Source organism: Amaranthus tricolor, chromosome 10 (genome assembly GCF_026212465.1).
Source record: "Amaranthus tricolor cultivar Red isolate AtriRed21 chromosome 10, ASM2621246v1, whole genome shotgun sequence".
NCBI classification, from domain to species: Eukaryota; Viridiplantae; Streptophyta; class Magnoliopsida; order Caryophyllales; family Amaranthaceae; genus Amaranthus; species Amaranthus tricolor.
Genome location: NC_080056.1, coordinates 14481412 through 14496411, shown reverse-complemented (window position 1 = coordinate 14496411; position 15000 = coordinate 14481412). Strand labels below are relative to the sequence as shown.

The following is a 15000-nucleotide window of genomic DNA, read 5'->3' as shown; positions in this document are numbered from 1 at the left end:
CTTTGTCTCTATAGACAAAACTAACCATAAAGATTAGACTAAGTCACCTATATATTATTTTTAAATTCATCGTTAAAGACCATTCTAACACAATTTATTGATACCTATATTTAGGATGGCTCAATTTTTGTACTCTTGATGTAGTAATTGGAACTAATGTTAAATCTACAAGGAAACCTGTTGTTTCATACTTGTAATTAATATGTTCCCATGATTTTAATCTTGTATGTTTTTAAGGATAATTATTTGGTAGACTGTTGTGGCTTGTGCGATTGATCTAGAGAATTGAAGAAATTGTGTAGCTGTAAGGAAATGGATCATATTTGAATTTTTAAAACATATTTTGTTAATTTGAATTGGAAACTTGCATTGAGTACAAATATACTTCCTCGTTTCATTATATTTGTTACTGATAGTGACATTTATCCACATAACATGTCATAATCGGGTACGAGTATTTTAGAACTGAGGAAGTATGAATAACGGGTTAATGAATGTAGAGTGCTTCAAAGTTCAAATAGAAAAAGATAGTTCTTTTTTAGATAGAAGATTGAGGAGTGTCAATTTGAATTAAAAGTATATTGTAATTTACAATTGAAATACAATAATATATCTGCTTCAATATTTTTTTAATTAGAAGTTTATTGTTATTATTAGGGCCTTTTTGTAATATTAGAACGGGGCCTCCAAAATAGTTAAGATGACCCTAGTTTTAAGTAAATTCATATTGTCGGAAATTGAACTATACCCATGAAGCCGCAAAAATCTTCTATAATAGAAATCAATAAGCCCGTATTCTGGCAGAAACCGATGATCAAATTCGTCCTTCATTTTCCTCTTAACTTCGATACTCATGTACTGAAACTTCTGCTGATAATCAATAAGTGCAAATCCCATCCTAGTCAAAAGAAGTTGAATCTTCTTCATACCATTGTCACTCCAAGTCTTCAATTTAAATACACATATTTCTTTTTTCTTCTCCCAAATTTATTTACAAATAAAGTTTTTATTTTTTTTAACATTTTCAGCTGGTCTTGCATTCTTCGCCGATTAGAGGTGTTTGTTTATACATGATACATCATTGAGCTTCAACCGCACATTTTTTTTATGTGATGATGAGTTCTTTTCTTCTTTTGTATAGAACTTGTTTTTGTGATTGCAAATTAGTCTACTATTTTTGGTGTATTATTTTGAATCAGCATTGCGGTGCCAAATGCTATCCTGCTTAATAGTTGTTGGATTTAGATGATATTAGGTGTATGTCTCTGTTAGATTCAACACTATAGCAAGTTAGTACAGGGAAAGAGGGCTATTCCTTGTCTCTAATGAGTACTTTTGTGGGTTGAATCTCTATAATATATATGCATTTTTTAGTAGCTCTCATATTTTAGCGAACTTTTGGCACAATTCCCTCAGTTGGATGGAAAAACCTGTTTAGGTTGAAGTTAAGTAAAAGCAATAAAATATATTGTGTTACACAAATCTTATGTAAGAGATACAAACGTTTGTGCATCTCCCTCTGAATTTTCCCTTATGGTATTATGTAAATGCTCAGCTAAAGTTATCTTCAGCTTGAATCAGTATTAATTTTAGTAAACTATGTTTGAGCAGGTGAAAGTCCCTGTTATCGTTGTGGGTTGCAAGTTAGATTTGAGGGATGAGCAACAACCAGCCAGCCTGGAGCAGGTGATGTCTCCGATTATGCAACAATTTCGTGAGATTGAGACTTGCATAGAATGTTCTGCATCCAGACATATACAGGTAAATTTACTTTGTCATTGATCATTTTCAGTTTGTTTATCTCTTTGTTTACCATCTTTCTGTCTGTGTAATCTTCATCACTGCAAGATTGCAAAAAAGTTTGATAGAGCAATTACTAGTATCAGAAGAGACACCTGCCAATCGTAAGAAGCTCCCTTCTCATTTATGAAGTTGTTTACAAAATTAAAGGGATTTTCTCTCTCCAATCTTATCTTGACGTGAGTGAAATTCTGTGCAATAATTATTAAGCTCTCTGTTAAGTACCTAAGTTCTAACTTTAAAGTAGGCAAGCAGTGCAGCTGCTTTGGTTTGTCTTTTATCTTGTTCTTATGTATCTTGACTGAATGATTTTTTATGTTTGATATGATGTGGCGTTGTTTGACTAATATTCTTTTGTTGGGAGAACAATTTTTGTACTGAGAAGTTTATGTGTATGACATGTTGCAGATTCCAGAGGTTTTTTTTACTATGCCCAAAAAGCTGTACTTCATCCTACAGCACCGAGAGACTCAAACATTGAGGCCTCAACGTGTCAGGGCACTGAAGCGCATATTTATATTGTGTGACCATGACAAGGATGGCGCTTTAAGTGTTGCAGAATTGAATGATTTCCAGGTTTTTGAAGCTCTGAATAGTGCGTCCAATTATCTTTGGAATGATTTGTGATTATTTGGCTGTGTGTGTTGTCTTTATACAGGTTAAATGCTTCAACGCTCCTTTCCACCATCTGAAATAACAGGTGTAAAGAGGGTTGTCCAAGAAAAATTACCTGAAGGAGTGAATGAACGTGGTTGTCTCACTTTGAGAGGAGTTCTAATTCTTCGTGCCCTTTTCATTGAAAAAGGGAGGCTGGGGACAACATGGACTGTCCTGCGGAAGTTTGGATGTAATAATGAAATCAGGCTTGATGAGGATTTTCTTCCACCATCATTCAAACGAGCGCCCGACCAGGTGAGTTCACTTTCTAGTTTCGTATTCTTTGCGTGATGAATCTGCAGAATCATGCCTCTTTTGGTCTCCTACTATAGGCCTTGTTTATTTCATTGTCACTATCCAATAGGACTAAACATGGGTCTAATCTCAGATTTGGACCCCTAAATTCTTTTGTGGACCCAAAAATTAAACAGAAATCCGCCAGGTCTATAAATTTGGACCCTTGGGGTCCAGGCTTCGTAAAATGGGTCTAAAGTGTTTTGCTTAAATTATTTTTTTATCCTGGAATTTTATACCAATTTCATTCAATGTTTAAGTTCATTAAAAAGGAAGATAGCCAAAAGTGATTCTCCATGTAAAGAGTGTTATCGCCGTTTGTTGGGGTTTTTAAATGTCATCGAGTGGTGTTTGTTTTGTCACTCATAGGGGTTCCTCTTTTAAGGCATGCTTGGATTGGATGTAAATATTTAAGGGGTAAAAAAAGTCAAAGTAAGAAAACTAAGTTGTTAAATGAGAAATTAGTAAAATTTGATTGTTGTAGAGGTAGAAAAATGATTGCAAAATAATGAAAAATGAAGGGAGCTCTCAATTTTGTGGAATAAATATTTACCTAGGGGAGGGTGGGAGAATGTATTATCTCCATAATAGGGGGAAATCATCTTCTTTTTACATTGTTATTTTTATTTCATGCTTATTTTTTACCTGCTTCACAACTATCTCATCTATTTCAAATGCATCTCTATTTGTTTTCATTTCATTAGTTTGACTTTATTTCCCTTTAAATATTTACACCCAACTCAAGCATACCTTTATAGTTAATTGTTTCTTTGATTTGGTCTTTAATTTCATACATATAATAAGGTTCAAAGGGGAGAATGGAAACAAATCATATCAGTGATGATGAAGCTGCATGCGAGGAAGAAGCAGACATCACAATAAAAAAAAAACAATGATATTTAGGAAACTTTTCCCTTAATATTGCTAATTCCATAAGTATTTCCCACTTTGCATGAAATGGAAAATTATTTCCCAATATACCGTCCACGTGGAAATTTGTAAACAAAACCGCCATATGAGATGGCGGTTTGTGGTGAAGAGTAACCGCCACATGAGGTAGTGATTTTATCTGGATACAGTGCATAGTAAACCGCCATCTCATGTGGCAGTTTGCTTTGGGTGAACCACCATCTCATTTGACGGTTTGCTCTGTGCCCTTGCAACATTTTATTTTGTTCTTTCAATTCCCATAAATAGTTAGCACAACCTGCATTAAACTAGTTCAATACCATCTATTCCATAATAATCAACTACGAACCAGCTTGATTTGAAAACATTAATTATGAAAATAATGCGAAGATATATTACAATCATGCAAAGTGATACAAGAAGTTCAAAGCATATAAAACGATACAAAGCGTGTTAAACTATAATCCTCGGTCCCTTTTGTTGTGCGCACCGGTGGATGACATTAAGAGTAGGAGCTCGTCATTGACTATTACGCTGATATGTGATGATCCTTTGCGGAGGCGATGGACGTGAAGGAGGAGTGGTCATGGAAGCTGGAGAAACGAATGGCGACATAGCACCAGATGTCAATGGGGATCTGGAAGACCGACCTCGAGTAGATGAACGCTCGCGAACTCTTGTGGACCGACTACTTGATCCTTCAGAAGAGCTACCTCGGTGGGCCGAACTCCGTGGAGAAGGAGTGTGGAATGTGTCATCTACCTCGCCAATGATGGGTGGATTCGGAATGAGGTACTCATACCCCGCCTGACTCAATGCATTGGTCAATGACATGTTCATGGAGCCAAGGGTCTGAGAACATACCCGATACCCCACATCAACTGGCGATGTAGCGGCCCCATGAATCGTGTCATTGCATTGTATGAGCACCGATCGGATGCGCTCAGCTTGTATGTTATCATTATATTGTTAAAAGAATCACATAAAAGTATTACTATATGTTATGAGTGTTAAAGAAGACATACTAGTAACGTAGATGTCGAATGGTAATGTGATCCTTGCTGCACAAATGTGGTGTTCGTTAGGCGTAATATGGAGATACGCCTGTGCCAATTCATGTACGCACCAGAGCTATTACCGGTGTAGTTATCTCCTCGAACCAATCGAAATGCTCGGTCATTCCACGCATCTACCTACGATCTATGTCGTACGAGTAGTTCTTGTCCCCAGTCCTCCAATCATTCGCATGTAGTTGAGGTTGGGTGTCACAGGCATGCGGAATAACATGCTCCAAACCGAATTTGACGCATGACACGATCCGGGAGATGTAGCTCGACGATGTCAAAGCAAATAAGTGGACAACGCGATCTCCAAATCTCATGACCCGCTCTACATATGTGTGGCAAAGCGTCTATCTTAGCCGTTGTGTAAGACTACCATGTCATCTGCAATAGAAATCAATATACTCAGTAATATATACAATTTTTTCATAACTAATATAAATAATAAATGTTAATAACCTGCTCGTCCCGTTGTCGATCAAGTGCGTCTCTGTAGTAGACGAGAGTATGTGGGGAGTGGGACCTCGAAAGATACAGCTGCGAACAAATGAACATTGTTTAATATTTTCATGTATCATAAAATAGTGAAATTTTGAATTTGAATAGTGAATTGAGTGTTTCTACCTTACTGCTAAAGGATCCATCCCACGACGATGCTGTGAACCTAACATCGGATCAAAATCCTTCGCGTCATCTCTTGATCATGTTGCCCAACGGGTCAAATCGTTTGAATTATAGGCCTCCCTATACTCATCTACCCGCTCCAAGTCTCCTAGTAGAGGGAGATAGATTAACTGCACTGAGTTACCGCTCTTGTCTAGAAACAAGATGCATCCAAACAGGTACAAAATGTGCGCTCGCGCATATATATCCACTATAATATCATCCGCGTCATCCTCTAGCACGCTAAAATGCTCTCTGAGCCAAGTCAACTTCAACGAGGATCCAATGATGATCTTTGGTTGTGTGGGGGTCATGAGGGTTTTCTGGCCAAACCCCTAGTAGCTCATGAACTAATGTTGGCCAATTTCCCTCTCCATGACCTGTCACTGCTTGTCTTTCAATGGGTAGTCCCATTATAATTGCCACATCTTGCAACGTGATTGTTGCCTCGCAAATCGTGAGGTGGAAGGTATGAGTCTCCGGCCTCCACCTCTCCACTAATGCAGTGATAAAACTCGATCCTCCTGATCTAAAGAGTCAACCTCGTTGGCATTACGCCTACCCAAGTGACTCGTGGAAAATGTGTTCATTACACCACCACCAATGCCACGTGAATGAGTTGGAGAAATAAACTCATCCAAGTGCTCATTAACGTAATTTGGGTTACTTAACATTTCTGTGAATGTATCATGGCGTACACTAGGACCTGATTATGGAAGTTCCATGCCAGTTATGACTTCCCTCGCATTACCCAAATTTGCAACCAATTCAACATAAACCTCCATTGCCGTTCCAGGGGCTTGAGATGCCGCATAAGCAAGAGCACTTATGCTTTCATTATTCTTAATCGGGACTAACACATTTTTCCCAGTCACCGGATATTTCATCTCCCTTTTTAACATAAAAGAATTGCGATCACAACCAATTACATCATAGATTTTGCTATGAAACACCTCAAAATTAGTATTCTGACGATGGATAAACATCACTTCATTTAATCCTCCATTATACACAACATCGGATCAAGTATAACTTACTTTCTCCACCCCAATACACTATAACGGGATAATAATCCATATTCTGCAAACACAAGCATGTTTTTCATGTTATTTCACATACACTTTATTGTTGATTGTGAGTAAAGTAAGTGTAAATGTGAATACAAGAATGTGTAATATTAAAGTATTACAACACTTATTAGAAGGTTCAATTCAAATATAAAGCTAAAATTACCATGAATATATACTAAAACCATTAAATTAACCTTACAAAGTAGTAAACTTTCATTGAAGCATTTCATCATACACTTTATATGCATACAAACCAAATCATAAAATGCAACTACAAAATTCTAAAATGTAAACTTAAATCATGAAATCAAAAGAATGTAACAAACAATCAATGTATTTATAACTCCAAATGACAATAATAATGAACAAAAAAACAATTTGCAAATTGAAAAAAATTAGGGTTATATTCATACCTTAAATAAGGATGAAAATGAACAAGAAGGAGAAGATGGGAATGTAGTGAACCTTTTCCCATAATATTGCCAATGGAAAAATTAATTCCCACTTTGTATGAAATGGGAAAGTATTTCCCACAATACCGTCCACGTAGGATAGGTGTGAGAAATTTTTTTTTCTTTTTTTTTTAAATATAACTGCTGCATCAATTAGCGATTTTGTTTAGGAGTTTGTACTAAACCGCTAGATGAAATGGCGGTTTTCTATTAGTTTCATTTAAAAAAAAAAAATTGAAGCTTGACAAAATCGCCACTTGAGATGGCGGTTTTGTACCTGTACAAAACGTGACTGGTTTGCTGTTTTTCTCATTTGATTTCACTTCTTCCTTGCTTCTTTCTACCGCTGCTCTCTTAAAAAAAAATTTCTTCACTCTCATTTACTTCATATTTACAATTCCTCTCATTCAACTAAACTAATCAACTACATTCTCATCTTCTCCTTCTTTACTTGTTCATTTTCATCCTCATTTAAGGTATGAATATAACCCTAATTATTTTCAATTTACAAATTATTTTTTTGTTCATTATTGTTGTCATTCGAAGTTATAAATACATTAGTTGTTTGTTACATTCTCTTTATTTCATGATTTAAGCTTACATTTTACACATTTGTAGTTGAATTTTATGATTTGGTTTGTATGCATATAAAGTGTTTGATGAAATGTTTCAATGAAAGTTTATTACTTTGTAGGGTTAGTTTAATGGTTTTAGTATATATGGTATTTTTAGCTTTATGTTTGAATTGAACCTTTTAATAAGTGTTCTAATACCTTAATATCACAAATTCTTGTATTCACATTTACACTTCCCTTACTCACAATCAACAATAAAGTGTATGTGAAATCACATGAAAAACATGCTTGTGTTTGCAGAATATGGATCATTATCCCGTTATAGTGTATTGGGGTGGGGAAAGTAAGTTATACTGGATCCGATGTTGTGTATAATGGAGGATTAAATACAATGATGTTTATCCATCGTCAGAATACTAATTTTGAGGTGTTTCATAGCAAAATCATTGATGTAATTGGTTGTGATTGCAATTCTTTTATGTTAAAATTGGAGATGAAATATCCGGTGACTGGGAAAAATGTGTTAGTCCCGATTAAGAATGATGAAAGCATAAGTGCTCTTGCTTATGCGGCATCACAAGCCCCTGGAACGGCAATGGAGGTTTATGTTGAATTGGTTGCAAATTTGGGTAATGCGAGGGAAGTCATGACTAGCATGGAACTTCCAAAATTAAGTCCTAGTGTACGCCATGATACATTCACAGAAATGTTAAGTAACCTAAATTACGTTAATGAGCACTTGGATGAGTTTACCTCTCCAACTCATTCACGTGGCATTGGTGGTGGTGTAATGAATACCTTTTCCACGAGTCACTTGGGTAGGCGTAATGCGAACGAGGTTGATTCTTTAGATCAGGAGGATGAGCATATTGATTCTGATTCAGAGGAGGATGATGACAGAAAAGAAGCGCTAGATGCAGCGATTAGAGATGGTGCTCCATCTCAAGACTGGCTTAGAATTGATGAGGTTGATCAAAGATGGATTGATGCATGGATGACTTGGAACGATGACAACTTCTTGAATGAAAATGGAGACTTTAGGATAGGGCAAGAGTTTAGCTCCTTAGACCACCTTAAGAAGAATCTTAAAGCATGGGCGATTTATAACAATAGAAACTTCTGTGTAATTGAGTCGAAGCCTTCAAAGTACGTTATCCAATGCACTAATGCGGAGGTTATAGGTTGTGAATGGAGGATGCGAGTTGTTATGACCTTCACGGGATTATTTAAGATTGTGCGATATCAGGGTCATAATCAAGATTGCTCAGCACATTACAGTGACGATCATCCCCTCCTTAGTTCTGAATTTGTTGTTGATTTTATCGTGGATATGGTCAGAGTTGATCCAGCGTTCAAGGTGAAGTCAATCGTTAATTTTGTAAAAAATAAATACGGATTTGCTATAACATATAAGAGAGCTTGGTTGGCAAAAAATAAGGCTATAACAAAAGTATTTGGGGATTGGGATAAGTCCTTTGAGGAGCTTTTAAGGTCCCTGCAGGCATTAATGCAATATGATCCAGGAACAATGGTGCAATGGGAAGTCCAACCGATAATGGATCCTACCAGAGTGATGTTTCAGAGAATTTTTCGGTCTTTCGGACCATCCATTAAGGGTTTTCTCCACTGTCGTCCCCTTATTTCTATAGATGATACACATTTGTACGGAAAGTACAGAGACACACTTATGATTGCTATGGCGATAGATGGAAATTCTCAGTTGAGTCTGATAATATTTTTGTGAATTTTATAACACTTATGTATGTAACAGCGATAATGGCGATGCCGGGCCCAATTGATTCATCAGTATTTACGCTTCAGGCGACACACAGGAGTTTAGCTGCCTGGGAGAGCTCCACTACCCAGTTGGTTACTCGTCAGCACTACCAGGCGAGTACGTTACATTAGGAGGTGGATGACAGAGTATTAGAGGTAGTGGAATTAGCTGGTTTTAGTTACAATCACAGGTTGTTGGGCGGGGGTTTAGAGCTCGATCGAGCTCTTATCACTGCATTAGTGGAGAGCTGGAGGCCGGAGACTCATGCCTTCCACCTCACGGTTGGCGAGGCAACGATCACGTTGCAAGATGTGGCAGTTATAATGAGACTGTTCATTGAAGGACAAGCAGTGATAGACCATGAAGAGGGAAATCGGCCATCATTAGTTTATGAGCTACTAGGGGTTTTGCCAAAAGACCCTTAAGACCCCACACAACCGAAGATCATCACTGGATCGTCGTTGAAGTTGACTTGGCTCAGAGAGCATTTTAGCGCGCTAGAGGATGACGCGGATGGTATTACGGTGGATAGACATGTGCGAGCGTACATTTTGTACCTGTTTGGATGCATCTTGTTTCCAGACAAGAACGGTGACTCGGTGCAGTTGATCTATCTCCCTCTACTAGGAGACTTGGAGCGGGTAGATGAGTATAGTTGGGGAAGTGCTACCCTAGCGTATCTGTATCGTAATTTATGTCGAGCATTTCGTAAGGGTGCCAAGGACATTGGAGGCTGCTTTATGTTGTTACAGATATGGTCGTGGGACCATATTCATATAGGGAGGCCTGTAATTCGAACGATTCGACCTGCTGGGCAACATGATCAGGAGATGACGCGGAGAATTTTGAACCGGTTTTAGGTTCACAGCATCGTCGTGGGATGGATCCTTTAGCAGTAAGGTAGCAACACTTAATTCACTATTCAAATTCAAAATTTCAATATTTTATGATACATGAAAATATTAAACAATGTTCATTTGTTCGCAGCTGTATCTTTCCAGGTCCCACTCCCCACATACTCTCGTCTACTACAGAGACGCACTTGATCGACAACGGGACGAGCAGGTTATTAGCATTTACTATTTGTATTAGTTATGAATAAATTGTATATATTGCTGAGTATATTGATTTCTATTACAGATGACATGGTAGCCATACACAACGGCTAAGATGGACGCTTTGCCACACATATGTAGATCGAGTCATGAGATTTGGAGATCGTGTTGTCTACTTATTTGCTTTGACATGATCGAGCTACATCTCCCGGATCGTGTCATGCGTAAAATTCGGTTTGGAGCAGGTTATTCCGCATCCCTGTGACACCCAACCTCAACTACATGCGATTGATCGGAGGACTGGGGACAAGAACTACGTCGTACGACATAGATCGTAGGTAGATGCGTGGAATGACCGAGCATCTCGATTGGTTCGAGGAGATAACTACCGGTAATAGCTCTGGTGCGTACATGAATTGGCACAGGCGTATCTCCATATTACGCCTAACGAACACCACATTTGTGCAGCCAGGATCACATTACCATCCGACATCTACGTTACTGGTATGTCTTCTTTTAACACTCATAACATATAGTAATACTTTTATGTGATTCTTTTAACAATATAATGATAACATGCAAGCTGAGCGCATCCGATCGGCGCTCATACAATGCAATGACATGATTCACGGGGCCGCTACATCGCCAGTTGATGAGGGGTATTGGGTATGTTCTCAGACCCTTGGCTCCATTAATACGTCATTGGCCAATGCATTGAGTCAGGCGGGGTATGAGTACCTCATTCCGACTCCACCCATCATTGGCGAGGTAGATGATACATTCCACACTCCTTCTCCACGGAGGTAGCTCTTCCGGAGGATCAAGTAGTCGGTCCACAAGAGGTCGCGAGCATTCATCTACTCGAGGTCGGTCTTCCAGATCTCCAGTGACATCTGGTGCTATGTCGCCATTCGTTCCTCCAGCTTCCATGACCACTCCTCCTCCACATCCATTGCCTCCGCAAAGGATCATCACATATCAGCGTAATAGTCAACGACGAGCTCCTACTCTTAATGTCATTGCAGAGATTGACGAGTATACACAATCATCATCCACCGGTGCGCACAACAAAAGGGGCTGGGGATTATAGTTTAACACGTTTTTATCGATTTATATGCTTTGAACTTCTTGTATCACTTTTCATGATTGTAATATATCTTCGCATTATTTTCATAATTAATGTTTTCAAATCAAGCTGGTTCGTAGTTGATTATTATGGAATAGATGGTATTGAACTAGTTTAATGCAGGTTGCGCTAACTATATGGGAATTGAAAGAAAAAAGTAAAACGCTGGACAAGCACAGAGCAAACCGCCACATGAGATGGCGGTTTACCAGCACAAAACTGCCAAATGAGATGGCTGTTTTCCCTAACCAAACCGCTACTTCATGTGGCGGTTTATTGGTCAATGCAAACTGCCATCTCATTTGGCGGTTTGGTCTGGAATATTTTAAAAAAAAATTAAATTGCCACGTGGACAGTATTGTGGGAAATACTTTTCCATTTCATTCAAAGTGGGAAATATTTTACATTTTTGCAATATTATGGGAAAAGATTCGAATATAGTTGATTAGTTTAGTTGAATGATAGGAATTGTAAATATGAAGTAAATGAGAGTGAATTTTTTTTAAAACAGCAGCGGTAGCAAGCTAGGAGGAAGAAATGAGATTAAGTGAACAAAACAGGAAGCATATGGCGTTTTGTACAACTACAAAATCGCCATCTCAAGTGGCAGTTTGATATACATTAATTTTTTTTGTTTTTTTTTTTAAAAAAGTGAAATATATATATATATATATATATATATATATATATATATATATATATATATATATATATATATATATATATATATATATATATATATATATATATATATATATATATATATATATATATATATATAAATGATGTAGATTAAGATTATACAGTTAGTGATTGGTTTCGATTTATTTTGTCATTATTATTATTATTATTATTATTATTATTATTATTATTATTATTATTATTATTATTAATAAAAGTGATACATAATCATAAAGTGTTACATTAGCTTAATTAATTAAATGAAAAAGTGTTACCTAATATGAAAAAAATGTTACCTAATCCTCAACAAAGTGTTACATAAAGTAGTTCAAAGTGATACAATATTGAAAAGTGTTATAATAGCTTAATTGATGAGATGAAAAAGTGATATCTTATTATAAAAAAGTGTTACATAAGAAATAATAAGTAATACTATGAAAATTATATATAAAAAAGTGTTACCTAAAGTTATTTAAAATAACACTTTTTAAAGTATTACTATAGGCATGTGAAAGTATTATCTAAGAGAATAGGTAACACCGCCAAATGTAGAATTCAAAAAAAGTGTTACATTAAATCTATAGTAACACTTTTTAAATGTTATCTAAAACCAATTATGTAGTAGTGAACCCAAACATTTAATCAGTTTGCCTGATCAGATATTTTCGAACCAAATAATTAATATATATTTCATATAAATTAAACCTGAACAAGAACAGGATGATATTCAGCATTACTGCTTGTAGCATTGTTCACAATGTCACCTCTTGAGCACATTCGTCGCTTAAATATCTCATATTTTCCTGCACATCCAAGATTATATATTAATATCTGCAATTCAGACTAATCGTCTCAATTACATTTTTACACTATCCAATACACTAATTTAATCCTATAAATATTTAATAATTTTACATAATTAACAATTAAAATAATGAAATAAATAAAATTTACATTAAGACAAATCAAATAAGATGATCCTAGTTATTTTTTTTATTTAGATTAAGAATAAATTATAATTTAAGAGTGATTGATAAATTATTTAAAAAAAATTAGTTGGGACAATTTCTCAAAATTTGGGAGCAATTAACTTGGGCTCGTTTAGTAAGATCATGTTGTGTTTCTTGTTAAACATTTTTTGAGAACAATTATACTATTAGCAACTCTCCTGAGAGATTGTTTTTATAAGAGACGATTCTTCAGACCCTATCAAATAAACAATTAAAAGAAGAGAAAAACCTTAAAACTGATGCACGCGTTTTAACATATTTAATGTTGGTGTTATAACCTATTTAAGTTGGTATTATGACCTATTGAAGTTGATATTTGGAGTTTGTGTTTTAAACTATCAAATTGTTGTTTTAACCCTAAGTTGTTAACCTATTGAAGTTCGTGTTATAATCTATTGAAGTTGGTATTATACCTATTAAAGTCGGTGTTATAACCTATTGAAGGATGTGTTATAACCTATTGATGTTGGTATTTAGAATTGGTGTTTTAACCTATTAAATTATTGTTTTAATCTTAAATTGTTAACCTATTGAAGTGGTATTATAACCTAGTTAGTTGGTATTTTAACCTATTACAGTTGGTGTTTTAACCTGTTGTAGTTGGTTAATGCGCCAACTTTAAAAATCAACTTCAACAAGTTAACACACCAACTTTATTAGGTTAAAATGTCAACTTTAATAGGTTAACAATTTGATAGATTAAAATGCCTACTCCAAATACCAACTATAATAGATTATAAAATCGTCTAAAATTAGTTATGTGAAAGGTTTGAATCATAGTTGGTCTTCAATCTAAAAAACAAGTTTAATTTGAAAATATTAGAGCCTATTGATCTAGTTTTCTATTAGATTTAAGGGTTTGAGTATAATTCAGTTTAAATCGATAAGAATGAAAAATGAAGATCAATAGTTTAAGGGAAAATGTACTAAATGTGATTTTAGTATTTGGGAAGGGTTGCTTTAGAAGCATAATTTATACTACCTCCATCAAGAAAAGAGATCGGTTTATTAAATATTTCATTTAGGTAAAGAAAAAAAAAATCCTATGGACACATCTTTTGTCAATATTGACAAAGATTTTTATGATGTAGCCAGAGATTTGCAAAAGCCAAAAAAATTGATGGTTGGTAATTTGAAAGTAAGATTACACTACCACCATTAATGGGTGAGATAAGGGTTCAAACAGATTAATTTTTTTTTTTTTTGAACAATCAACTTTCTCCTCATTGTCATGGTATCAGACACCTTTGCCTTAACCATGTCTAATCTTAACTCTATTTCCAATCATGGAGACCCCAACAAACCTTTTATCATTATGAACGTATTACATGGATGCATTATATTTAAGTACAAAGTATAAATATAAAAGATATATCAAAATAATAAGATAATCAATCTTATCCTACCTACTTATTATAAAATATATTAAATATTTACATCTTAAACAATTATAGAAAATTAATGTTAGTAGAATATTATCATCCATGATATTCTAATGGAGATCATTGCTCTAATATGCCCCAGAATCCGGACGTTCATAAGGTAAGTGAAGAGTTGAAAACTATCTTCAATCAACAATCATGTTAGATGGATGAAAAATTCTTTTTTTATTTGTTTTTTATTGTGTGAAAAGGAGGAGTGTAGTTTTAGTTTATTTTTAATAAAACATAATTATTTAGAGAAAATTGAAGGAAATGAGATTTTTTTAGTAATAATATTTTGAGAGAAAGGAAGACAAACAAGAAAAAAATAACAATAACAAAAGAATTTTTTTGGGAAATGTTTTTAAGAAATAAATATATAATTGCAAAGAAATAAATTTTTGTAAGGTAAACAATTTCAAGAATACGTATCCATTGATAAATATTTT

At 35.2% G+C, this 15000-nt stretch overlaps 1 protein-coding gene across 7 annotated transcripts in view; it reads left to right on the top strand.

The window, feature by feature from the left end:
* Window positions 1-12093, top strand: part of LOC130825165 (uncharacterized) — a 13674-nt gene extending 1581 nt beyond the window's left edge. The window contains exons 3-7 of one of the 7 annotated variants that reach the window (XM_057690243.1): window positions 1612-1761; window positions 2209-2376; window positions 2459-2712; window positions 3556-10323; window positions 10399-12070. In XM_057690243.1, the coding sequence (XP_057546226.1) occupies window positions 7873-9225 (1353 nt within the window). In that variant the 5' untranslated portion in view covers window positions 1612-1761; window positions 2209-2376; window positions 2459-2712; window positions 3556-7872 and the 3' untranslated portion in view covers window positions 9226-10323; window positions 10399-12070. The other 6 variants (XM_057690244.1, XM_057690246.1, XR_009046854.1 and 3 more) reach the window with 6 other exon arrangements.
* The last annotated feature ends 2907 nt before the right edge of the window (window positions 12094-15000 follow it).